A 27445-nucleotide genomic window follows, 5' to 3' on the forward strand; every position below is an offset into this window, starting at 1 on the left:
CAGCAGGAAAGATGTGAAATTGCAGAGAACCTGAGTAGCACTCAGGCATCTAGTTTTGTTGTCTTGAGCCATTACACTGCCTTAAAATCCTTGTATTGACAGAAGTTAAGGCAATTAAACCTGGCTTTCTTCATAACTAAACTTTTGTTACAAACAGTTACCATCAGTCACCAGGAAGGAAGCATTGGATTCTAGTCACAATGTCAAATTCAAAGCCAACTCCTGACGAGTGCTAATGTTACTTTACTGATTTTTATCAGCCATCCTTCCAAAAATATTCATTTACTTTTGTTTTCATCCCATTGAGTATCTCATCCTTCCCATATGGATTTCACGTGATCAGAACTTGAGCTGTAGTCCTGGTGCAAGTGCTGTCCAAAGGGTGGTGGTTTCTCTGGCTGTCTTGGGTCTGTTCCCAGCCAGGAAGAGCTGCAAGCCAAGTACATGGAATTCTGCTCACACGAGACTGAGAACCACTGGTTAACTCTCACCAGAGCCCCAGATCTAATTACTGATGTTACCTTGCTACTTTTCTGTTGTGATTGTTTTGATATTAGAATGTTTTTACTACTGATCCTTCATTTTTGTACATAGTTGCTATTTTACATTGAAAGGTTTCATTTGGGTATCCCCCCCTCCCACTTGTGAAAGACACCTGAAAGTTTAGAAATTCCAGACCTCACTAAACTTGCACCTGGTTAAGGAGACAGGATCAGAGCATGTATCCTTTGAGAAACCTTTTCTTCTGTGCTTTTTTTTTTCTTACTCTGAAGTAATAATAGATTGCAAATGCAGTTGATTATTTGGGGTTTTATTTTTTTGAAGCCTGACTGTTTGTTGTCCTGTGCTGTGCCATATTCCATGAATTGTTTATTTTTGCTTTCTGCCTAAGACAAAGGGAAGGTTGCAAGCATTAAGAGGTCAAGTTTGGTTCCTCTTCAGGAGCAGATGGAGTCAGCAGCCAAAACCTACAACTGTGATAGTAGTGTATGAGAAATATCATACAAGGCTCAGCCCCAGGAATGGTGATCCACCACATCTGTGTCCTTCTCAAAGATCAATTATGTATTTTCATTCAAAATTGTCATGTTTCACTAGCGATAGTCAGGTTGTGATTTTAACTTGGAAAATGCCATCAAGTTTATTACGAAATTATTTCTTGATTTTTGTGGGTTTAGTGGTTTGGGCCCAACACAACAACAAAGGAACAGCCCCGTGGCTGCTCACTCAGCTTCCCCCTCCCACACACACACTCTGGGATGAGGAGGACAAAGCTCCTGGGTTGAGACAAAGGACAAGGAGGGTTCTTCACCGATTAAAGTCCTGGGCAAAACAGACTCAACTTGGGGGAAAAACAATAATTTAATTTCATACCAATCAAACACCCACAGGACACAGAAAACACCAAGAGCAGGGCTTGCACATGTCACCCCACCCCTCCCTTCTTCCCAGCTCCAAATCCCTTTGTTCCCAGTGTCTTTCCCTCCTTTCCCCCCAGCACAGGGGGATGGGGATGGGGTTTAGAGTCAGTTCACAGGCTGGAGGTTCCTACTGCTCCTTCCTCCTCAGGAAGGAGGATTCCTCACAGTCCTGCCCTGCTTTCCCACAGGGTCCCTCCCATGGCAGATCCTCCACCAACCTCTCCTCCATGAGTCCTTCCCACCAGGTCTGGAGCTGTTTCAGCCTGGGCTTCTCACAGAGTCCCAGGGGCTTTGGAAACCAACTCCCCTGGCCTGGGGGCTTCCACAGCTGAGCAATCAGAGTCCAGAGTCAGCAAATCCACTGGCCACAACATCCAAGTCCAGGGGCCAAGTTCACCCCCCCTGGCACCTTCAGGGAATGTCCCACCACGTTCCTCCATGGATGCAGGGGCACAGCTGCCATCTCCCCATGGACTGCAGGGAAACTTCTGTTTGGGCACCTTCCTCCTCTCCTTCCTCACCAACCACCAGCACTGCTCTCCTTCCCCAGCACAGCTCTTGTCCCCCAAGTCCTTCTCTGCTCAGCTCTTACATCAGTCCTTCCATATGTCAGTGGCAGAGGTTCATCCATTGTCCCTCTAATGACTCCTTGGCTGGTTTGGAGCAGGAGGAGCTTCTCAGCGTCTTACAGGAGCCAGCCCTGGGGCCCATCCCTTGCTACCAAAAAACTCACCAAACCAGTAGAAAGTGATTATTCTGGAGCTGTTGGAAGTGCACATAATTTTGAAAAGCAGAAAATTAAACACCTGGCAATTTTTTGCCAAAGATCAGAAACGCTTTTTCATGCGGCTTCAACAAAATTTATATGGAATTGTTTATAGCTCACCAGTTAGGTGTTTGGAGGTTTTTTAAAGGAAAATTAAGCCAAAATTAACATTGCAGAGTTTCTGATATAGCCCACTATTTCCATGTCTGGAAGGGACTCTAGAGTATAGTAGTGGACCCCTGTCTTTTTCAGAAGCTTTTTGTCAGCTCCTTCTGACTTCTTAATTGTTCTGGCCATTATTTGTGACTTAAAACTGCTTTGCAAACAGGCAAATACACATCTAGACTGAGAAGATGCTCTCTGGAGCATTTCTGTGTAGTGTTCATTAGTATCAGCTTATGTGGTTAAAATGCATGCTTTTAAATTCCTTTTAATTATTCTTTAATGAAATTATAATTTTCATGAAATTTCATTCTTTAATGAAATTACTCTCTCATTGAACTTGATAGCACTGTGCTTTTTTAAGTAGTTAGTTTTCAAGAACTAGTTCTCAGCCTATTTCCTCTATGAAGATAGGCTGAGGAAGTTGGGGTTGTTCAGCCTAGAGAAGAGTAGACTCCGTGGTGACCTTAGAGCAACTGTTCAGTATCTGAAGGGGGGCTACAAGAGAGCTGGGGTGGGCCTTTTTACATGGGTGTGTAGTGAGAGGACAAGGGACAATTAGGAAAAAGTTCTTTCCTATGAGGGTGGTGAGATGCTGGAACAGGTTGCCCAGGGAGGAAGCCCCATCCCTGGAGATGTTCAAGGCCAGATTGGGTGGGCCTTGAGCAACCAGATCTCATGGGAAATGTCTCTGCCCATGCAGGGGTGTTGAAACTAGATGATCTTTAAGGTCCCTTCCAACCTAAACCATTCCATGATGTCATGAAAACAGTTGTCAAAAGAATCCAAAAGTGAAGGATTTCTCCTCCCTTACCTCCCCAAAAGAAAAAAAAAAAGAAGAAGAAGAAAATAATACCCAACAAAAATGTGATGGCATTTGTTCAGGTGGGATGAGATGCAGGGTGGTTGTTCAGAACATAAACATTGTTTCAGTGGGACAGGTCCCACGGTCTCACTGAGAACAGGTAGTGAATGGTACCTCAAGTAGAAACCTTTTTGGAGTCTTGCATCATTCCAAATACAGAGGTAACTGGAACTTCACTTCCAGTGTGTTCTGGCTCTAACGTGTCGAAGTTGTTGCATTACCCTACCAAATGGCAACGAGCAGAACCTGTGCATGTGAATGTGCCATTGGCTTGATACATGTGTCCCGTGTGCAGCACGTGAGAGGCCTGCGTGAAGGACACGGAAGAAACTTCACGTTCCCGTCTGTTGGGTCATTCCCACATTTCATGCCTCTCATGGTTATTTTGATCACAGACACCTCGTCCGCCTCAGAAGATGAGGGCTCCCTGCGCCGGCACGGGCGGATCACCTCCCCTCCGTTCCAGAGCCATTCCAACGTAGAGCCCTGGCTTAACCGGGTCATTCAGGGCTCCTCCACCTCATCCTCTGCATCCTCCACCTCATCTCATCCAGGAGGGAAACCTGCTGCTGCTTCCAACACTGCTACTGCCACCGCTGCTGCCACTGTGCTTGCAGATCTCATGGCACACACCCAGCTAGGTCAGTATGCGACTGCCCGTGTTGGTTGTAAGACAAACTTGAAAGAAAAAAAAAAGCCCAAAGCAGGGCTAAAAATGAAACTCTTGACCTGAAGAGAACTATCAATAACGGTAAAATGTGCAACCCACAGACCAGGTATGTATCATGTGTTTGATTTAAACCAAACCAAAGTTGTTCATGAGATCTGAACGTGCTTTCTTCTTGGTGAAATGCTTGTTTTATCAAAAATCTAAGGCTCAGCCTGACTGGAGTCAAAAGCAGAATTGCAGAGGGATCATGTCTTTGTTGCATGCTTTGTTGTCTGCATAGATTTCCCCTAGACAGTATCAGGTAATGGCTTTCAAAGGTGACTCAATTGGTAAACACCCAAAAGACTAGAAAAGCATCCAGAATCTTGTGCAAAGTTATGAAATCAGAGGCACTAACAAGACTAGATTTCAAGCTAAAGTGTGATTATCCCCCCCCCCCCTTAAATTAAAATAGTGAATGTTCCTTTATTGTGAAACTAGAGTGAAAATGTAGGACTGTCAAGCCAAAACAAAAAGGTGAGTTTTGTCTTCATCTCTGTAATGTTGAAGGCCCAGAATTTCCATGTTACTTTTTTTGTCCTGAAATGCAGAGCCCTTGTCTTGCACTCTGGGAAGATTTGGAAGGGAGGAAGGCAGTTTCTTCCACCATGGGAATAATTTTCACAATGTTTTTGTACACTGTAGTGAAGATTCATAGTGGATTTAGGTGTGTGCAACAGGTCTAATAATGTTAGATGATGGGAAAGGACCTAGAGGAGAAGCTAGAACTTGGTATTTCCCCAAAGTAATTGAGAAAAATGAAATTAAGGCTGATGCTTGTATTTCACCCGTGGGCTACAGCATGAACTGTTTGTGCTTCTAGTAATGTGCAGTAGGCATCATGTGTCTCATTCCTGGACATGTCAGGTTTGGGCAGTGTTAGTGCTCTGCTCACCTGACTGCTCATCTGTGACAGTCTCCCTGCATACACTTTGCAGACAGTTCTGTCTGTTCCCTTACAGAGAACAGGTTAGATCAGATGAAGAAAACACATGCTTTAGATTTCAGTGTGTACTGTCTTTTGTAAACTTAGAGATGTAAATTGAGATAATTTAAGTCACAAATACATTTGCCACATACCCATTCACTTAGCTGGTCTAGCTGTTACCATCAAATTTTATTGAAAGCCCAACCAAGTATCCTTTGGATTTCTCTGTTTAGATGATACAAAAGCTTCAAAGTTCTCTTAGGGGTGAGGCAGCTGTTCAAGAGAGGGTTGTTTCTCTGTCCTTGACTGGTTTGCCTTCTGACTTTCTTCTGCCTTATGCTAAGTTTGGGGCATCAGCCTTAGAGTAGCTACAGGCTTCAAAATGTTTGTAGTTTGTGACCAGGGATTTTACTACTGCAGATTCCTTACTGTGAAATGGGGAGAGGAGTCCTAACCAGCTGGAGGCTCTTGGAAAAGATCCTCTGGATCTTCTGAGTGGCTTTAGGTGCTGACAGAAGCAGGGATTGACTCATTTTGCCATGACTGACATCCCAGTTTTCACACAGTGCAGGCAGTTTCCTGCAAGTGGAGCTGAGATGGAAAGACGCAGTACCTTGCTTTGTGTTCTGGAAGGCTCTTTCTATGTCCGAGCCTGGGAAGAGTTATCTGTGTCTTTCTTTTCCTCTCTCCTCTGTTTTGTATGGGAATCTTTGTTTTGGAAGCTAAGCATGGGGAGGAATTCTGATGCCTAAGCTTTCTCAAGGCAAAAAGGCTTTTCTCCAGACCTGCTTAGTGCTGTTTCCTCAGAAAGCTCCTGCATGCTGAAGTGTTGGGTTTGCTTTGTGTTTTACAAAGTTATGGGCAGCATTTGGCTTTGTTTGTCTTTCTGCATCCATAAACATGGTTAGAAACATTTGCCTCTTCAGTTAACTTCTGCAGCTTTATTGCTAGTGAATTTTTCCCTCTCTGTACAAAACATACCCATGCTCAGAAGAACATTTCAGAATTTTTGGTTAGCAATAAATGTTAATATACTTTCACAAAAGAACCCCTTTGATTTGTCCTGGAACATGGAGGAAGAGTTTATTTAATTTCTCAGTTCATATGCTGACATCAGCAAGATAAAAGGTATCGTAGATATTTTAAATACAGTGCCTTATTACAATATGCTGTATTTTGAATACTGAATAACTGTTCACAGTTTTGTGTACATTTAGCAGATTGTTCCCTTGCAGCTCATCCAGTTTGCATTTTTCGTGATGAAATCATGGTGAATTGCCAAGCAATAAATAGACTGCAGTGTTGGAAGTGCAAGGTTAGAGTATTTAATAAAGTCAAACAGGAATATGCATTATTTTTAAGCTGTTTGTCTTTCACCTCCAAAAGCAAGGACAACATCTACATGTTGTTTTGGGGGCTTTTTTCCTTTCAGTGTAATATTTTCTTTGAAATTATTAAGGCTGGCAGGATGTCTAGGTCTTTTTCAAGGTCACTGTTGCAGCTGTGGAGTGTTTCCCAACTTAGCTCTTGTAGAGTAACTGGGAAAATGGATTATCGTGTATTTGACCCATTATTTATTGAAAGACTTGAAGGTACAATTCCTTTTCCTAAGTGGAAGCAGGATTCTAAGAGTAGGTGTTTTGAGCTGCTGTGGCTCTGCAAGCAGTTTCACAGGAGCTGTGAGGGTGAGGTGTGTTACAGCAGGAACAGGTTTTATTGAAGAGGAAATGCAAGCATGAAGTAGCTGCTTGTGGGTCCTGTTCTGTGTTCTGGTTGGGTTGGCATGCTCCTTTTTTGTTTGATTCTTCCAATACAAGTTAATAAACTTCTTTTCAGTGTCTGTGTTGGTTGAGTGGCTTCCTAGAAACAAAACCATATGCAGCCATCTCAGGTCCAAGCCAGCTTGCTGCTGGGTTGGGATGTCACCTTGAGATTCCTCCTTAGAGGCTGCTTCTTCACCAATGCCTGGCTTTTAATTTTCTGTATCATATCCCAAACGTTCTTTCTTGGGCCACTGCTCTCTTCTGCATTTATAATCAATAATGGAATAATGGAAAGGTACTTCAGCCTAAATCAAGTATAATTATTCCTAAAGTCACATCTGTTCAGACTCCTCTTTTTTATTTTACCTCTCATCTTTCTCTGCTTCGCCAGAGTATCTCTCAATGGCACAGACTAATTTCATTTATTCTCATGGGCATATATGAATAAAATACCTAAATAATTAATGAAGCTAATGTAATTTTAATCTGAACATAAATCCTGAAAATTGAATTTATTTCCAACGTTATCAGTTCACTAGCTGGAAAACTTGCTGCTGGTTAAAAGGGAGCTCACTGAAGAAAAGAAAAAAAATCAGTAAAAAGAAAATTGGCTTAATCCTGTCTTAAATCAGGACATTTCTACTTGCACAGAAAGAATTTTGCCTTCTCCAGGCAGAACTGAGTTAATTCTCTGCTGTATGTGAGTCAGAACAGCTGTGGGCAGCAGCAAAGTTGTTCATAAGGACTCCTGCCATTTCCCTCCTGTGGAAGAAACACAGATTTGCATGAAACTTGGCTCTGAGATGCTTCTAAGATCCATGAATGCTGTAGATGAGCACCTCCATATATAGCTTTTTTTGTGCTAGTTTTCAGTTGGGAATAATTGTTAATGAGTGCTTTGTTTCTTTTCTGAGCATTCTCATTTTTGGTGTGATTTCTTTGGGCTGTTCCCAAGAACACATCTCTTCCCCAAATAGCTTCTTCCTGATGTTATTTTCTGAGCTTCTAATTGCAGAACTGTTGTGTTTCAAATACCTGCCTTGGGCAGAGGGTTGCTTTTCCCCACAGGAATATGCATGGTAAAACCTGCTTCCCTTCAGCATTTTCACTTCTGTGCTTTATGCACCTGACCCAGGTGTGCACCATGTCTCATGGTGTGTGTCAGTCTCTCTTGTCCTCCCCCTTGTACCCATGTGTACGTCACTCCAGGTGTACATTTGGAGTCACCTTCATGTTCAGTGGTGACAATGTCATCTCTAGGCATGCCATTTTGGGGCCTTCCCCTGATGAAGCCACCTGCAGGGAACGTGCCTGATTGTAGTTCTTGCTGATACGTTCAAGAAGTGGAATCTTCAGATGTTGATAATCACTGCAGGGTCCATAAGTTGAGGAGTCTGGACTTGTGGGTGATGACTACAGTGTGAGAACCAGGTGCATTTGACTCTGTGTCCTTTTCTGTGGTCGATTTGTATGCTCCATGAAGTCCATGTTTTGGGACTTTGGTGAGGCTAAGAAAAATCCCAACCAAAACCCAACTCAAACAGTTTATGAAACTCAGAGTTTCAATTCACTCTGAACACCTGGGCATTCAGCACTCTTTGTGAAGTGGTTGCAGGACCAGTTTTACATGTGGTTGTCACCTTTTCTTGTTCCTGGTTCTAACTTGGACATTTGTCAGAGACAGAAGTGATAGGATAGTGAAGGACTTGGTCCTTCTTGTACCTTACCTGCATGAAAGGAATTTGTGGTCCTGGCTTAGTACCCAGCAAAACAGGTCTGCAGTACAAAAATTGACATTGCAGTGGTGACTGTTGGCAAGTATGAGAATGGATGTTACTGTTTCTGCTGATGCTGTTTCTGCTTAGAGCTGTACTGGTGGTTGTGTGCCAGCTCTGGAGATCTATGAACTCAGCTATCAGCACTTGTTCCCTTAGTGTTAGTTGCTTCCTCAGACTGGGTGTGGTACTTGAACATCACAGCACTGCCTACATCTGCCTGTGCCTGGGCTTCTTTCTGCAGCACTTGGGACATGCTGAAGTCCCTTGAGGGGTATTGGTGCAGGGCTGTGGGACCCTGCTCAGCTCCTCCAGCACAGTGCAGCAGTGGGCTCTGCAGCTCTTTTCTGTTACACTCTTACTTACTAGGACTCTGAATATTTCAGGCCTCTGATTCTTTTTTCTCATTTGAGCACTTCTCCTGGATACTGCCATTTCTTAACCTGTGATTCCATTCAGAACTGTGCCATAATCTAGGCCACAATTTTGGAATTATGATATTCCCCAGGCATTTTTCTGCAGCACAGCCATGTGGTGCAGTTTCAAGCAAAGCAGCCTTTTACCTCAAGGTTGTTTCAAGGTGGCTCTCGAGCCCATGCCAAGGTTTCAGTGTGGCTCTGCTTTGCCTGTGTAAATGTACTTTCCAAACCACTGAACTACTTTTTGCCTGCAGTGCACCCCATTCAAATGAAGCAGCACGTCATGTCTGTCCCCTGGTCACTGCCTCATGCTTCAGAAAACACTGTGCTACATTTACCTGTTGTGAGCAGTGTGTGTAGAGTGTTGACATCCACACCACAGGGGGTTTTGAGTGCTACAGGCATTCCAGCTGTTCTCACGGATAGGTGAGCATACTGTGTCTGTACCACAACATAACCAGAAGGCTTTTACCCACACTGGTGTTGGGAGGCTGACACCAGCTTTCCTCACCACCTGTTTCTAAGGGAAAGCCATGATTGGTCTCACAAGCTGCAGGTAACTTTTTTAAGTCAGCAGTTGCTTTCCTGAGTCTCTCATCTCTCTGTGTCCATCCTCAAGATGTTTTCAGGCCTAAGTGTGGTGTCTTTGTCACCTCAAATCTTAATCTGTGTTTCTCAGCAAAACTATTCCTCTTATAGGCTGCAGAATGTAGATAAGTGCTTTGTGTTATATCAGGCAAAAGTTCCCATCTTATAAGCCTTATACTTTTGTCCCTTTCTCTTCCCTATGGGACTTAGACTAGTCATTCTAGTTTCGTGGTGAGACTTCAGGTGCCTGTATTTCTTCTAAGAGATGTGAGACAGACTTTCTTTGTAGACTTGAGCTGTGCACTGTTTGCTGATCATGAATCTCCTTGCTTTAACCTTGAGGTGATGGAGTGACCTGCTACTCTACTTGCCAGGAGTTGTTTGGATCCCTTTGAAAGTTGGAATAGGTTCTCTCCATCCTGGGTGGACATGGTGGTTCCTTTCAGGATTCCTCCTGTGTCTAGAAGATTTTGGTTGCAGTTTGGTTAGAGAAATGGGAGTTTTGTTTAAAAAAACAACCATGAGAAAACAGCAAAAAGGAATGCTGTAGGATGTACTGATGCTTTTGATGACTGATGAGCTCCCATGCCTGTCTTCCATTTCTACAGATAACCACTCTGCACCTCCAGATGTGACCACTGGCCTGGTGGAACATTTACGTCATGAGTGTCCACAGGTAGCATCAGTACGAGGAGTTCCCAGAGGCTACAACAGCAGCATTCTGGAAACAGCAGATGGTGATTACAACCCTCCTAGCTTTCAACCTGTGTCCCTTTTTTGCTGAAGAACCACAGTGCAGAACAGAACCTGACACCCATGGTGTGCCATGGGCCTGCTTCAGGGCTGTGCAGCAGGGCAGTGTGTGTCTGTCACTCTGCCCCAGGAAGAGAAACAGCACTGCATTCACCCTGTTCTGCTGCTGGGAGTCATGGCCCCATTTCTATATATTTCTGTAGTAAAAGGCAATGTAAACTTTTTAGTCATACATTTTACTTTTATATTGCTTCAGAGCTTTGTATTTCGATCAGTGCAAACATACACACACGTTTATATTTAACTTTTTAAAAATATATCATATATACAAATGAGTTCAAGACAGGAGGGCTTGGCCTCAAGCTGCTCCAGGGGAGGTTTAGGTTGAATATTAGCAAGCACTTCCTCATTGAGAGGGTGGTCAGACATTGGAATGGACTGCCCGGGGAAGTGGTGGAGGCACCATCCCTGGAGGTGTTCAAGGCAAGGCTGGATGTGGCACCTGGTGCCATGGTCTGAAGATGTGGTGGTGGTGGTCATAGGCTGGACTTGATGATCTTAAAGGTCTTTTCCTGCCTCGGTGATTCTGTGATTCAGCATTCAGCATGGTTTTCTGTGCCATGTAAAATACTGAAAGATGGATAATTTCACTTACTTTCTCCAAGCATTCTCACACTTTCAGAACTGAATGAATGGTAAGAAGTAGCAAATACCTAGACTCTCCAAGAAAAGAACATTTCTTCAGTATTGGAATCTCATGAAGGAGTCAACAGCTTGAAAAGCTAAGCTAAAGTAAGATAAAGTATATGCATCAGCCAGGTGTCTAGGGGAAAGCAGTGATTTAAAATGACAAACCCAAATGTGACAAACTGATTAAAGCTGTGTTTTTCTAAACAAGCTGCTTACCTTAAATGACTCTTCCACCTGAAAGCTAGGCTGACCTTAGTATGTTGTCAGCAACGAGGCGTCATGTGTTCTAGTGTGTGTTTGTTAATAGGTGGTAAGTAATCAATCTTTTCTATTTGGTAGGTGTCCCCGTGAATAGTAGAGTCTCCTCTAAAATCCAGCAGCTTCTAAACACCTTGAAAAGACCAAAGCGCCCACCTTTGAAAGAGTTTTTTGTGGATGATTTTGAAGAACTGCTGGAAGGTTAATTTCATTTCAAATACATTTTTCACTCTCTGTGTAAGCTATGTCTTATGTGTAAGCTATGTCTTATGTTTTCTTTTTCTCTGTGTGCATGTGTCCAGGCAGAAACAAAAGCATCTCTAACAAATGTAGAAGTTGTTTAGCAATATATAATATATAGCAATACATAACTGCCTAATTTTGAAGAATTATTTTTTGTTCTGTTCCCTTAAAGATTAATTGACAATTTTGTTCTCAGTGTGACACTTTCAAGCAGCTGCTGCTAGATCCCCTTAACTGTTTGTTTGATACTTTTAAGATATGAAATGACTGAAGTTACAGTCTTTCACTGAAGATTTTTCAGGCAGGCTCTTGTCAAGGTGCATGTGTCGTTGTGGAGAGCAGAGAGCACCACTTTGAACTGTTGATTTTAGTTGCTGCATAGATTGACCATTAGGGAAATCCAACTCTGTTTTGTTTACTCACATCATGATATTTCACCTTCTTGGGCAGCTTGGGGCAGGATTTTATCAGCAGGAGGGATACAGCTCTACTTGTAGATAATCCATACCAGGAACATTTCATCTGGCCCTTTTTTTTGTTAATATTTTATTAAAGAAGCACAGTGTTGTTCAATTCCTGTTGAGAATTTGGTGCAGTGAAAATAAGTGTCCAGTTGTCCCTGAAACCATTTCTCCCTGATAATGCTTCTTGACTTGGTGTAGATTTTAATTTAAAGATATGTGCAGAACACAGAGCAGAAAATGATGTTTGAAAGAGAGAAAAAGAGTGAACCAGGGATTCAGTTTCTGTTCCTGTGGCTGTGTCCTTTTAATGTTGTGGAATCAGAACTCCACAACCTTGGCAATTATTTTTTATGAAGTCAGCAGATGTTCAGCAGAGCATGATCAGGAAGCAGAGGAGAAGTAATGGCAGCTGTGAGGAAGAGGAGAACAGTTTGTAGAATAGTCTGTTAAGTGTACCCTAATGTTTTGTAAGGACTGACCTTTGGCCTTTTGCTGTGCTCTGGTTTTAGTGCAACAGCCTGATCCAAATCAACCCAAGCCTGAAGGGAATCAAACAAATGTTCTCCAAGGGGAACCCTTGGGTGTGGTGACCAACTGGCCCCCTTCCCTGCTGGCTGCCCTGCAGCGTTGGGGCACCACTCAGCCAAAAGCACCTTGTCTGACAGCCCTGGACACCACTGGGAAAGCCATTTACACCCTCACCTACGGTAGGGATTGGGGGCAACTGTGAGGAGGAGTTGGGCATTCATGGTGGAGCTGGCTGTGCTCATGTTAGATACCTTTAGGTTACTGCTTGAATGCAAATTACAAGTTCACTGAATAAGGAAAACATTTTCAAGGAAGTTAAATGAAGGGAAACTGTGCACAGCAGTGATTCCTTACAATTGGCTGTTTGTAAATTTCAAACCATTGTGGGGTTTTTGCTTCAAAGAACAATAAAAAAGGGGAAGAAACAGATGACTAATAATGTACTCTTCAGATTCACAGAGTGGGAACTAAATTTTAGCCTGTTCTTGTGTATCTTTACAGAGAAAACTTGTACTTAGGAGCATACCAACAGTGTTATTGTGGGAATTGAAACTTGCCTGAGTCAGTGAACTAGAGGTGTTACAGTAATAGAATTTTTTTGGAAGACAGTTGTGTCTCCCAGGACAGTTAACTGCCACGTTGTGTCCTGCAGTATGTTAGAATTCCTGCTTTGCATTCTCACAGGTGAAGAAAGCTTGCAGGAAATGTAACAGAGCAGCTGCATTAGGTGGTTACTTTTCAGTGGAGCTTTGAGAATTGTTTAGAACACAATGTTTAGTTTTATGTTGAGGTTTTTTTTTTTTAAAAAAAGGCAAACTAAAATAAACCAAGCCTTAAATTGTCCTTTAGTCTCTGTTAATTTCTAGATAGCATTTTGTTTGTTTTTTTTCCTTTAGGAAAGCTGTGGAGTCGAAGCTTGAAGTTGGCATATACCCTGCTGAACGGGCTAACCACTAAGAATGAGCCACTGCTGAAGCCTGGAGACCGGGTAGGCTTCATGTTGGGAATGATCTCTGTGCATAAAAGAGCCTACAAGTCACAGCTTGAGCTAAAGAAAGCCTGGCAATACAGTCTGCTGTGTTATCGTGACATAGAGTCTTTCTGTTCCTTGTTTAAATACGAACCTGAACATCACTGTGACTTTCCCCCCCCCATTTAAAAAGCAGCCCTGCCCCCCCCAAATGACAAGAAAAAGCATATCTTATGATCTTAATGTATTTTTGTAGGTAGCTCTCGTGTTTCCTAACAGTGATCCAGTTATGTTTATGGTGGCATTTTATGGATGTCTCCTGGCAGAACTCATCCCTGTCCCAATAGAAGTTCCACTCACACGAAAGGTAGGCAAAGACCTGCAGACTTTTTAGGGCTTCATAAATAAATGAAGTGTGTGGGGGGGCCTAAATCCTACAGCACTTATGTGGGGCTCCTCAGAGCCTGCACTTTTAAAAGCACTATGTTTTTAGGGGCCAGAAGTTTGGGTTTTTTTCCTGTGATACAAATTGTCTTAATATTTTCTAAACGTGGAAAAGTTACATCAAACTGTACAAAATCCTCAGAATTTGTAAGTTTGCTGTCCCATGGTTTCTCTATAGGATGCTGGCAGCCAGCAGATTGGATTTCTTTTGGGCAGCTGTGGAGTAACACTGGCTTTAACCACTGATGCCTGTCAAAAAGGCCTCCCTAAAGCTCAGACTGGCGAGGTGGTTACATTCAAAGGTATGTTTTTAAGCTACCCACATTTTTTCATAGGATAAACAGCAGGTATATTCACTGCTGTTAAACATGATGAAGGGAGTGGAACATCTCCCTGATGAGGAAAGGCTGAGGGTGCTGGGTCTGTTGGGCTTGGAGAAGAGGAGACTGAAGGGCGACCTCATCCATGGGCACAAATCTGTTCAGGGCAGTGTCAGGAGGACAGAGCCAGGCTTTGTGCAGTGATGTCCAGTGACAGGACAAGGGGCACTGGGTGCAAACTGGAGCAGAGGAGGTTCCGTGTGAATCTCAGGAAGAACTTGTTTGCTGTGAGAGTGCCAGAGCCCTGGGCCAGGCTGCCCAGAGAGGCTGTGGAGTCTCCTTCTCTGGAGACATTCCAACCCCCCTGGGCACGTTCCTGTGTGATGTGCTCTGGGTGCCCCTGCTCTGGCAGGGGGGTTGGGCTGGGGGAGCTTTCCAGGTCCCTTCCAACCCCTGGGATTCTGTGATCTTTGAGTTTGTTTGCATGCTTCTAGCTCATGTATAAAGAAGAACTACCTTCGTTGTCACGTACTTAGTGCTGTTTCTTCCTCTCAGGGGTGATGCTGCAGCTCTTGTTTGCCACCAGTTATTACCTCTGAATGCTAGGGGAAAAAAACCTGATTTTTAGAACTGTAATGACAGAAACTTTTCTTTTTCTTTGAAGGCTGGCCTCGTCTCATTTGGTTTGTGATTGATGGGAAGCATCTGGCAAAACCAACCAAGGACTGGCATCCACAAGTCCGGGATGCCAGTGCTGAGATTGCTTACATTGAGGTGACCAGTATAATATGTCAAACTAGCAGTTCTGCTGTTGTAGCTTGTCAGAACACTTTTTCTTCCTTTAATCTCTTGATGCAATAAAAGAGATTATGATCGTTTAAACTGGGGACAGAGAGTTGTTCCCTTAAGGTTGCCAGGCAAGATGATGTTTCAGTGCTTGTTCAGAGTCAGATTGAAGATGGGGGATAACTGGCATTTTGGGATCCCTGGGACAATTTGTTTAATTGGGGTAGAGGAACAGACTTCAGATGATACTAATGTATTCTGTGAACTTAAATGCATCTTTTATGGCAGCTTTTTTTGTTTTTTAAGAAGTTGGCCCCATTTTTATAATAAAATACCCTTTCAGTTCACTACTGTGATTTTTCTAGATTTTGTTCTTCGTCTAATGCTTGGAAAAACTTTCTCTTTCCAGTACAAAACAAGTAAAGAGGGCAGCACAGTGGGCATTACTATATCTCATGCTTCCATGCTGGCACATTGTCATGCATTGACTCAGGCATGTGGCTACTCAGAAGGTAAGTTAGATGGGCACAACTTCAAAATTATGCTCATAGTTTTGAATATTCAAACCATTTTTGTTGCAAATTGAAACTTCCTTATTTATAATCAATGTGATACATGAAGGAAAGTCAGAAGCCACTTGTGAAATCATAATCAATGTGTACTAAATGTTTTTTAAACTAAGATCCCTAGTGATTTTATTCAAGGGCTTGGATTTTTTTCAATCTTCATAAATGTGTTTGTCAGTGCCAAGAGCTATACTAATTTTTCATCCTCTTGATAACAGTTTTGCTGGAAGTCTGTTTTGCCCTCTCTAATGCCTTTTGAATGCACTGGCCACTTTGTGAAGTTCTATGGCAGCCAGTTTGAGATGCCCACATGCAGAGTTCAAGTAGGAATCGGGGGAGCTTTCCTAGACTGATCCCAGATGCCATTTGTGTAGCTTGGATCCCTCTGCAGAGCTTTGGCTGCTGCCAGTTCCAGTTGTAAGATGCTCTAACACTGCAGCCTGGTGTGCCATGCAGACAGGCTGGTGTCAGTTATGCAGCTTCTTACCTCTCAGGAGGAAGAGTTGTAGTTACTGACCAAAGGAAAGGCCTTTTAAAGTCTTGGCTTGAAACCCAGTAATGACTAGGTGAGGTGTAAGATGTAAGTCCTTACAACTCTTCTGTTTTGTGATTCATAACAGTGTGACACTTGACTGCTGAAAGAAAAGCTTGATCAAGAGAAGCTGAGAGCTGTCATATTAAAAAACACCCTGACTTGCTTGGCTTTACTGCTTTTGCATCTTTGATTACCCTGCCTGTCTAGATCCCAAAGTTACAAGTCCTGATGCCAGTCATCTGGCCCAATCACTTGATCTGTGCCTGTGATTCCAGGCAGCAAATCAGATTGCCAACAGTTGCTACCTGCTTTCTTCTGCACTTACATTCTTCTTCCTCCTTTGGGCACTGGGTTCCCCCCTGTAGTGCTCTGAAGTTCATACAAGTGGTATGACAGGGTGCAAGAGGTTTTCACAGCCATGTGTCTGTGCTCTTTTTAATTCTCATTGAAGAGGGTCCCTGTCCCATTTTCATTTCAGAACACGGAGGGTAGGGTCCCTGTCCCATTTTCATTTCAGAACACCTTAGCTACAAGAGCAGTGCTGAGAGGGAAGGGTACACCCAGCTTGTAGGTAAAGGATTGTACAGCAGGTGCTCAGAGGATGATGCAAACCAATCATGGATCAAAGGGGTCTGCACATCCTGATTTTTCAGACAGGTGTGGAGTAGCTAGCCTCTAACATTTCAGCTCTTCAGAGTTCCTGAATTGTCTTGTTCTCATGTATGTTTCAAGTGTCTATTGAGATGCTGTCATGAGGCTTGTGTTCTGTAGAGACCATACCCAGTATAAAGCTTTGCCCTTTTGTTCATAGTGTCTTGGCCATGGTAGTTCCTATTTGCAGAAAGGAAGGAATCTTCCTCTTAGTTAATCATGTCCTACAAAAGAACATCTCCATAGGGATTTGAATAAAATGAGAGATCTACTTCTCAGTCATTCACTCAGTGAATAGCCAAGAATGGCACTGGGTTTTGATCATGTGCATGGAGTTCATCTGTGCTGCCATTAACCACAAGTTCCAGAGTTGCTTTAACAAATCTTTTGAGTTCTTACATAGTCTTAGGAACTTGCTTCTGAAGTCTGATAGTTTTTCTTTCACTTTCAGCTGAAACACTAACAAATGTCTTGGATTTCAAAAGAGATGCTGGCCTCTGGCATGGAGTGTTAACAGTGAGTATTTGAATGAATGGAAAAAATGCAGCAAGTTGCTTTTCTCAGGGGTAGAGTGTTGGTATCAGAATGAGGTAATAAACTCTCTCAGACTTTTTATATTTCAACATTTATGTGTTTCAGGATCAAGTGTTACTTTTTCAGTGACAGACTGCACAGGTGTACCTTATGTTTTTACTGACTATACACATAGTTTTCACTAACAATTAAATCTAAGACTTATGCTGTAGCTGTGATGATTTATTTTTTTTTTAAGTATTGGTACATGCTGTGTATTCTTTGAGGCACTCAGAAGTTCCCTTTTTAATATTTTTCTTAGAGTGTTATGAATAGGATGCATGTCATCAGTATTCCCTACGCATTAATGAAGGTTAATCCACTTTCTTGGATACAGAAAGTGTGCTTATACAAAGGTAAGCTTAATTGTTTTTTTACTTATCTCTTCTTGGTTAATTTAAAAGAAGAAATATAAATTATTAAATTTGTTTTTATAAAGTATCTGCTTTAGCTGAGGTCACTGCTTTTATACCCAGCTGAGTTTCTCTAGCCACAGCTTTAGCAATTGTGTCCTCCATTTCAGAATTGCATGTAGAGATAGATTCATTGATGAAGGATATTGATGCTTCTTCTGATAAACCCTTAAGGAAACTCTCTCTTACCTCAGTATTTGAATTTATAGTAAACATTTAAGTTCTTTTATCTGATCCATTAAGTATACACGTGTCATAGTAATTAAATATTTGGCATTTGTATTTGCTGTCTGTGTTTGTAATTGGTTTCAGAAATTTATCTAAACACACAAAAATATTCATATAATGTTATAATTGGCCTTTTTTTTGGTTGTTGTACATGTGCATTGTCATGATGACTCTTTTTCCAGCTCGTGTAGCAGTGGTAAAGTCCCGTGATATGCACTGGTCACTTCTGGCTCAGAGGGATCAGAGGGATGTGAGCCTGAGCTCCTTACGGATGCTGATAGTGGCCGATGGAGCCAACCCATGTGAGTATGGATGTGCTTTCTGAGGGACACTCTAAGGTCCCTTGCACACTGTGAGTCACAGCCCTCTGGGTCTGCACTGTGGGAGCTCAGCAGCACTGGCTGGGTTTCAGCAAAACAGGCAGCAGCAGTAGTTCCTTGCCAAAGACACTGGAGCAGAGCGTGTTCTGAAGGATCTATCCTGCCAGGCCCTCTCCTTTTCCTTGGGGATCTTTCCACTTGTACAGCTGAGCTGAGAGGGAGCACAGACTTTGAAATCCTGCAGCTCAAGCTTCCCTGATTTGGCAAATCTTTTCTGATTGTGTCCTTGTTCTTTTCAGGGTCGATATCTTCCTGTGATGCATTTCTGAATGTATTTCAATCAAGAGGTTTGAGACCAGAAGTGATCTGTCCCTGTGCTAGTTCTTCAGAGGCACTAACTGTTGCTATTCGCAGGTAACGCTCTTTTCAGCTGATATATTTGTTAACTATTGACATGGATCTGGTGTTAAAATGTAGTCTGAGACATGATTACCCACATAAAGATACCTAAACACCTAGACAGAGGAAGCCTAAGACTTGCAGGTTTCTCCCTTGCTGAAGAATGGGTGATTTTTGTGTTTCTCCTTTAAAAGTTTACTACTTTCTAGAACTAGTCAGCTGGAGGTTGGTTTTCATACCACCTGGGGAAACGAGGTCTTATCCTCACTGATACTGGTGGCAAACCTTTATAGAATGCCCCCAAAATCAAAACTTACTTATTTTTGAGGAAGAAGATGCTGAATGTTGAAGGAATTGCTCATGTGCAATGTCTTGTAAGCAGAGGAGGTTCCAGAGCACTGGGACAGCCTGCCCAGGGAGATGGTAGAGTCTCCTTCTCTGAAGATATTCAAGACCTCTCTGGATGCAGCCCTGAGTTATGTGCTCTGGAGGATCCTGCTTTGGCAGGGGAGTTGGACTGGATGAGATCTGGAGGTCCCTTCCAACTCTGACAATTCCATGATTTGATTCATGGCTAAAAACCGTATTTCTAACTGGCCTGAAAAATACCACTGAATTTCTGCAGGCAGCATCAGTGCTCTGAAGAAGTATTATTTTGAGGATGAAGAGATATAGGGATGGAATATGCTGGAGGTTTTTGACTGGTTTTGATCAAAGTAGGCTTTTTCAGAAAATCAATTTCAAGAAAACTTAAAAAAAGACAAAAACCAAAATTGAGTCAAAGAACTGAGATTTTACAGCAGCACCTGGAATCTTTGTCCCATCCTGAAATCTGAACAGTTAGACAAAATGGAGTTGTTGGTCCTCAGTCAATTCTGCTGAGAGTAAGAAGTTTCAAGCCCTCCAAACACTTGCAGATTTTTCCTGGTGTTTAGAAAAATCAGCCTTTGAATGCTGATCATTGACACTTCTTTGCCCATAATAGCTTAAATCGACTCTGTGACACTTTGAAGTGGGAGGAAGCTGTGATGTCATGTTCTAGCCCTGTTTTCATCCAATTAAAATACTACCAGTCTTGAACTCCTGTTGGAAAATGAGAAACCATTTTAAACTATTGTTTAAAATGAGAAACCATTCTTTCCCTTAACAAGCCTGAGAGACTTGCACCATGTTTTTGATGTCTGCAGGGCCAGTGGTCTGTTCATTCCTCTCTGATCTCACTCTCTGTTTTTCAGACCTCCAGAGCTGGGTGGGCCCCCTCCAGGAAAAGCAGTGTTATCTATGAATTGTCTGAGTTTTGGTGTGATAAGAGTGGATACAGAAGAGAAGCTGTCAGTCTTAACTGTACAGGATGTTGGTCAGATTATGCCTGGAGGTAAGAAAGTATTTCATGTAGGTTTAAAGCATAGTCCACTTAGTGACCTTTACTTTTCTGCTGAGAACATGAATAAAAATGTCAAAGGATAAGGTAAAATGATGTTCTGACACATCACCTAAACATGTGAGGATGAAGTAGTGTTCCATGTTTCCAGTAGAGATTAATCAGTGGTAAATTGGAATGACCACAGCTTTTGTTGGCAAAACCTTGTATAGGCAGGTGGTTTAGGCTGGTCTGCAGAGTTGTGTTATTGTTCACTTGGTATCACTAATGCTGGCTGATGTAGCAACAAATATAGCAGAACAAAACAAAATGTAAAGCATAGTAAGAAAAGCTGTCTTTCAACCTGGAGTGTGACAGTCCATGTGTTAGAATAAAATAGAATATTTTTCAGTTGGAAAGGACCTACAACAATCATCTAGTCCAGCTGCCTGACCACTTCAGGGCTGACCAAGTTAAAGCAGATTATTAAGGGCATTGTCCAGATACCTCTTAAGCACTGACAGCCTTGGGTCATCAACCACCTCTCTAGGAAGCCTGTTCCACTGTTTGATCACCTTCTCAGCACAAAAAGGTTTCCTAATGTCCAGTCTAGGTGCAGCTTTGAACCACTGCCATGCATCCTCTCACTGGTTCCCAGGGAGAAGAGCTCAGCACCTCCCTCTCTACATCCAATCCTCAGGAAGCTGCAGAGAGCCATGAGATCACCCCTCAGCCTCCTTTTCTCCAAACTAGACAAACCCAGAGTGCTCAGTCACTCCTCATAGGACATGCCTTCCAGCCCTGTCACCAGCTTGGTTCTGCTCCTCTGCATGAGTTCATGTACCTGGGATGACAGAGGCATGGTGGGGTGGAGTCTCTTTAGGAAGGACAGGAGGGGGATTTGCCCTTTATGTGAGGGAACAGTGGGATGCATGGAGCTCACCTGAGGATGGGTGAGTAGCCAACTGAGAGCCTATGGGTAAGGATTAAAGAGCATACCAGTATGGGTGACATTGTAGTGGGTGTCTGCTATAGACTGCCTGCCCAGGAAGGAACAAGTTTATGAGGCCTTCTGCAGGCAGCTAGAAGCAGCCTCATGTTTGTGTGCCCTGATCCTCCTGTGGAACTTCAGCCACCTCTGTGTGCTGGAGGGATGGCATGATAGGGTGTGAGCAGTCAGGAAGGTTCCTGGGTAGCAGCAGTGATGAATGCATTGGTAAGCAGCTGTGTAGCCCAGGGGGCAGAACTGGCTCCAGTTCTGATCAGCACCTTCATTAATGATCTTGATGATGGGGCAGAGTCTGCAGATGACACAAAGCAATGTGCCCTGAGAGCAAAGAAAGCTAATGCTGTACTGGAAAGAGGTGTTATCAGCAGGTCCATAGAGGTGATTGTTCATCTTTGCTCAGTACTGGCAAGGCCACAGCTGCAGTCCTGTGTCCATTTCTGAGCTCCCCAGTAAAAGAGATGGAGCTACTGAAGTGGGTCAGTAAGATGGCCAGTGGGCTGGAGCATCTCAGCCTTTGAGCAGAGGCTAAGAGAGCTGGGACTGTTCAGCCTGGTGAAGGGGGCTGGAATCTCATCAATGTTTACAAATATAAGAAGGGACAAGAGTGAGGCAGTGGTGTCCTGTGACTGAACAGGAACGAATGGACACAAACTGATACATGTGAGTTCCCCTCTGAACAGAAGGCAAAGCCTTTTTCCACTGTGAGTGTGACTGGAATGTGTTGTCCAGAGGGGTTGTGGAGTGTGTGTCCCTGGAGTTACTGTAAAGCTGTCTGGATGTCGTCCTGGGCAGCTGACTCTAGGTGTCCCTAGCTGAGCTGAAGGGTTGGACCAGGTGACCTCTAGAGGTCCCTTTCAACTTTAATCACTTTGAGTCTCAGACCTGGGATATCCCAATGAACCGGTCAGTCCTGGATTAACCTCAGTTTCTTAATGATATGTTTGCAACATTGTGCTGCCTAAAATAGGTAGTCTGACCTTCTAGGTAGATAGGCAAGATATTGAAAATGTTCTTCTGGGAGCCAGGGCTTTGTGGCAAGCAGGAAAGTTTTAATACATCCCAACATATGTTTACAGAGCTGGATGGATTCTGCAGATGCTGTTAGGGTTCAGTGTGCCTGGCACCCTCAGGCAGGTGGTATCTGGGTGGGCCTGTGAAAAACCCTTGTGTCTTTTTTGCTTGGGCAATCACCACTGTGTCACCACCTCTCTGCTTTTGGTCCTTGAGCATGCCATACAGCATCCTGGATGTGAGGGAGGATAGGTGGGCCAGGTCATTTACAGCAAAAAGACTTCTGCTTCAACTTCACACTCCCAAGAAGCAGGTTTGTAAAGGCAGGCCAATGGGAGTACAGCCATGGAGGATAGTGACTGTGTGTTGCTTATGGCCTTAATGCAAAAACTTGAGTGCAGGCAAAAAAGAGTATGGTGACCTAATCTGACTGAAAAAGCTTGTGAATTGCTTCATCTGAATGTTCAAACTAAGACTGGTAAACTTGTCTGCAAAGGCCCAGATGACAGTCAGCTGTGAGTGGCTTCTATGTCTCAGCAGAATGGTGTTTTTTTTCCCACTTCAGCTAGAATCCAGATGGCATGGACTCCCACTGCTGTCTGGTTTGGCTGTTGAGACTACTGATGTGCCCTTGAATCCTCACTGAAATGCAGCTGTTCTCCAAATCTTTTGCTTAGATTATGGGTTGGTCACAAGGACATGGAGGAGACAAGTTTGTGCCCTTCAGGTAGTCATGGATCTGTTGTTGAACCAGCTGGGGTTGAACTGGATGTTGGTCTAGTTTCTGAGAATTCAAATAGTGGTATTTGATGCAGGATTGCTTAAAATCTTCCTTTGGATCAGTTTGTCACATGGAGATCCTCCTGGCTTTGCTGCAGGCTTACTCTCTGAGCAGAGTGTGCTTGACTACACTGGGGCACAAAGCAGCCTCTAGTTGTGTTGCACCTCAAGCTGCCCTTCATATCCAACCATTACAGCTGCAAGTCCACTTGATTAACACTCCATCGTGCCTTTGCTCTGTGGGAGGTTCAGGTTTGCCTTAGTGATATTACCTGTTTGTTTGTGGGGGAAGTGATTTCACATTCCTCTTCTATGTAAGTCATTAATGAAAAACATGTCCCTGTCCTCGTGAAATTCTTAACTGAGTAGTGAGAGGGATCTTTGACAACACTTCTCTTTTGTCAGATGCCTTGGAGCATTGTCTGGCAAACATAATGGACCCTTCTGGGTTAGGACACTGACAGTTGGCAACACTACCCATGACCTTCTGCATTAGTGAGAATCCTCCTTGTCCAATGGTGTGAGGGGAGTGAAGTGTGTATCCATTTAGTGCCTCCAAGTGATATACCTTGTAATTGATGACTATTTTAAAATACAGTAAGTAGTAAGTGGCAAAGCCACTTGTAGGTTAAGCAGAAGTTGGGCAATTTAATGAATTAACTCCTTTAAAACTCAGATCAGCATTGGGCTGCCAGTCCTTGGGGCAGATCAGCTAAAGTTTGGCCAAATGAAAAAAACCTGGGTCTGAAGGTGTATTTCAGTAGGAATTTTTCTGTAGGTTCCTTAAGTGAGGACAGAGGTGATAGAAGTTCTTTCTAGAGGATAATCCAATGACTTTGTTCCCTGTGACTGTCTAAAAAAAAATAATAAAAAAAAATTAAGAAATTGAAAGCCTAGCATTAATTAAGACCTTGTTTTCAAATGAGTCTGCATGTACATTCTAACAGAGGAAATGCTTGTGCCTTGTAAGACTTATGGTTTGCTGTGTAGTAGCCATGGAGGATGTGCTCTGTCCATTCTCACTGGGTGTTTGGCATACAGGAGAGAACCTATCACCATTTCCTTTCCTCTTAGTTGCTCTCTTGAGTTACTTTGCTGACTGATGAGTTTTGCTCTCTGTCTGGTTTTATATTTTCTTCCTTAGATTTCTGTGCTTTCACCCTAAAGGCCTAATTTGAGTCAGATGCCACCCCTGAAGGCTTTGTTCCATCTTCTGATCCCCACTGAATATATTTAAGGTCTTGGAAGTGACAACATGCCCTAATCTTTCAAAGATCTTATCACATAGGAGCTCACATTCCTGCAAGTAGGCTCCTAGCCATGAAGTTGTTCAGTCAAGCCAAATGGTTTTGATGTCATTAGCCTTGAAGATTCCTGGTGTACTTTATTCAGGAACCAGCTGGTTAAAAGGTCATAGATAAAGTGTCAGCTTTTGCCCTCCTGTTCTTCAGATCTTGCTAATTGTTCTGAGACACTGAGCCCTCCTCTTTAGGGAATCCTGCTCAACAGCCCACTCAGCACCAAGACCATCTCTTTCATCACTGCTGTTCCGCCCCCAGACCCCTCTTGATGCCACGTTCTCTTCTGTTGCCTTGACTGTTCACTTTCATTACAAATTACAATTCACAACAAAACACCTTGAAGAAATCCTCCCATCAAAGATAGCATGGGAATTCCTAAGAGAGGACCTAGTATGTATTCCCCTGGAATCTTCCCTGCAGCTCCTGCAGGGATGATGTTTTGTCTCACCTGGTCTATTTTGCATGGTTTCTGTCTGGGTCTAATATTGCTAAGAAAGAAATACTTGGCTGATAACGACCTTCAGGTTTTCAAATTGGACAGGTACAGATGTTAGAGAGAGTATCAGACCTCTCCTCTTCTGTCTGTTTTGTGCCTCCAACTTTCACATCATCTGGGATGTGATATCTGTGTCATCTTGGAAGCTTCTGCTTGGTCCTGGATATGGATGCTGCAGGTATCCAGGTAAGTTTGCCTCCCTGCTTCTTCCTGTCTTTTGCAGGGATCCTTCTCACATTCATTCTTTGACTGGAAAGTAGTGCTTTCTAATCCAGAAGATCTGTGTCCCTGTAGTTCCTAAAGCCTGATTCATAGAAAGAGTGGTGCTGCAGCAGCTGCTCTCCTATACTCAAGCAGAAGACTGGGTTGGTGCCAGATCTTAGGCTTCTGCAAGATGAACTTCTGCATGTATAGTGTCAAGTTCTGGATTGTGACTACTCAGTGTCTTTCTCAGAAGTTCTAGGGGAATGGTTCAAATTTCTCAAATGGTAGTAGGGTGCTTACTTTGTCTCCAGTGTATGGATGTCTTGGATGTTGTTCTCTCTCCATGTCTCAACAAACATTTGCCCAGGTTCTGGTGGTTACAACAATGCTTCTTCACTGCAGAGGAACCTGGTTCCTTTACCTCAGTGCTGGATTTGTGAAAGTATTTCTTACAGGACAACGTTGTGAAGCTTTCAGTCGTTTTCCTTAGATTGTGAGCATGAGACAGCAGAACTTCATCCCCACTCTGTCCTTTGAATTTATCATCATCATCAGTTCTGTGTCTTCCACTTGGCTTTGGTCTGTCACATGATGGCACAACAGCCTGCCACTGCAGAACTTCTTCTCTTGGAGATCTGTGGCAATGTGTACAGTTGTGATGAGACATTTTCTTCCTATTTAAGTGCTCTGCTCTGGATGCTTGTGGCCACCTTTAGTCTAGATTCTTGTTCGTCCTTATCTAGGAAGCTGGCTTGCTTTGTGCCTGTTGCCCTTCCAAAAGAGCAGGGAAAGATTTAGGTCCTTGCATTGGACATCCTCATGTGCTCTTTTCTTCAAAGACCAGGTCTCTCTGGAAACCCTCGAGATACCTTCCATGGTAGTTGACAGAGGCATTTTTTTTCCTAGACTTTTAATATTTTTCCTTAGGCTTTATGCTTCTAGAACAGAAGCTACAACTAAAGACTGTAGTGCCAGGGGGCCCCTCTTGTTTTTATTCTCATACACCCAGGCCTTGTAGGAAGACTTGCTTGCTCCAGGAAGATCCTGAAATGTCACTGTTGGCAAGCAGTAACAGTCCACATGGATATCAGTTGCATGGAGATCCACTCTGAAGTTGCCAGAGTGGAACAAGAGAGCACTTGTAACCCCCATCAGGCACCTTGGGCAGCAGCCTTCTGCCATGCAGGCCTCTGACATCCTTCTTGCATTCATGCTGTGCTGGCCTTGAAACATCCAGAGTTGAAGGCAGTCTTTGGTAGGGCATCAGTGTGGTCATTTGTTTGCACAGTAGGATTCTCATCCTCTGCCAGTCATCTCGTGGCAGGGCTCACTGCTGGGAGTCACCATCTATAAGAATGTACATGTGGACTCATTAGAAGAAAGAGAACTTTTCTTACCAACCATCAGTGTTTACGTCATGTGTAGTCCACATGTACATTCCTGTCCCATCTGCTTTTCCCTTCTCTCTAATTCTTTTTCAGATGCAATGCTGTTGAGAGAGACTGAAATGGGGGTAGATGCACTCTCTTGTATGTCACACATGAAGCAGGAAAAGAAGGAGAAGCAAGAGTACAGGCTCTACAGATACTGCAAAAGGAAAACCTTGCAGTATCCCATGGCAGGCAGAGCTATGCCTGCTGTTAGAGTGTACGTGTAGACTACCTGTATCATACATTGGGTGCTGGTAAGTTTTGGTTTGTTTTTTTTTCCCACTTGATCAGGGAGATAGGATGGATCATCATTTGGGGACTGCAGGCTGATCTCTTGGTTTTCCATGATGGTGAATGAGTTGAGGTGTGTAGCACTTGTGTATGCCTACAGACTGCTAGGCTCTCTCCAGTTATTAACACTTCTCTCTGCATCGTTGCTTAAGTGTTACATGCAGAGTTCTGAGATTAACTCAAGTTATTTCCTGTGATTATAAACTATTAATTTTGCTTCAATTTGCCATTAACTTTTAAACAACCTTTTCTTCCAGTTTCTCCTCCTAAATAGCAAAATGCATTTTTTGCACAACTGACTGATATTTCGTACTGTATGATTTATTCCAGCCCTCTAGCTCATATGTAGAATTTTCAGCAACTAAAACAGTTATTCTACTGTGGACTTGGACCTGCACCAGGATTTGAATGGTGTCTCCTTGTTTGTTCCCCAGACATTATCACTGTGTGGTTCCAAGCACTTATTAATAAATGCTGGTGGTTCTGATAGATAAGTTTTATGAAACCAAAATAATATAGAGGTTGGTCTGTTAGGGTGAATTATTGTCTCTCCTGTTCAGACCCAAGAACTGAGGACTTCTCTGGGAGTAGAAAATGTATCTATGAACCTGTTCTACCAGCTGAGTTCTTGGTCCACACTTGCAGCAGAGCTGGCTTTACCATGTATTTGTATTAAAGAAAATGTGCCATTTTATGATTTTGCTTCATGCTGGTTGAACAGTGGTTAAAACTTAGGGCTGTCTGTGTGTCACTGGAGATTGGCTACATTAGAAAACAGTCTTCCTGTCCTTCATCATGGCTGTTGTAAGTTTAGCTGGGCTTCCCATCTCACTGTATTGCATGGCCAAACCATTGAAAAGATCCTGATAGGTACAAACCAGCTAAATACATTTCTGATACCTCTGGGGTCTTCTGGCTGTTTTCTTTAATGCAATATACATGACCACAAAGTACTCTGATAATCTGAGGTGGAATCAGATGTAACAGGAGATGGCAGAACAGAAATGTATGGCACAGTCTATTATT

At 43.1% G+C, this 27445-nt stretch overlaps 1 protein-coding gene across 1 annotated transcript in view; it reads left to right on the forward strand.

Moving 5' to 3' along the window:
• Window positions 1-27445, forward strand: part of DIP2A (DIP2 disco-interacting protein 2 homolog A (Drosophila)) — an 80117-nt gene that overhangs the window by 28527 nt on the left and 24145 nt on the right. The window contains exons 4-17 of the mRNA XM_010001122.1: window positions 3610-3855; window positions 10005-10133; window positions 11179-11298; window positions 12314-12511; window positions 13229-13320; window positions 13559-13669; window positions 13925-14048; window positions 14731-14840; window positions 15262-15364; window positions 17056-17120; window positions 17440-17533; window positions 18001-18120; window positions 18438-18552; window positions 19773-19912. Of these exons, the coding sequence (XP_009999424.1) occupies window positions 3610-3855; window positions 10005-10133; window positions 11179-11298; window positions 12314-12511; window positions 13229-13320; window positions 13559-13669; window positions 13925-14048; window positions 14731-14840; window positions 15262-15364; window positions 17056-17120; window positions 17440-17533; window positions 18001-18120; window positions 18438-18552; window positions 19773-19912 (1767 nt within the window). The remainder of the gene's footprint in view (window positions 1-3609; window positions 3856-10004; window positions 10134-11178; window positions 11299-12313; window positions 12512-13228; window positions 13321-13558; window positions 13670-13924; window positions 14049-14730; window positions 14841-15261; window positions 15365-17055; window positions 17121-17439; window positions 17534-18000; window positions 18121-18437; window positions 18553-19772; window positions 19913-27445) is intronic.

This window comes from Chaetura pelagica, unplaced genomic scaffold (genome assembly GCF_000747805.2).
Source record: "Chaetura pelagica isolate M959 unplaced genomic scaffold, ChaPel_1.0 scaffold611, whole genome shotgun sequence".
Taxonomy (NCBI): Eukaryota; Metazoa; Chordata; class Aves; order Apodiformes; family Apodidae; genus Chaetura; species Chaetura pelagica.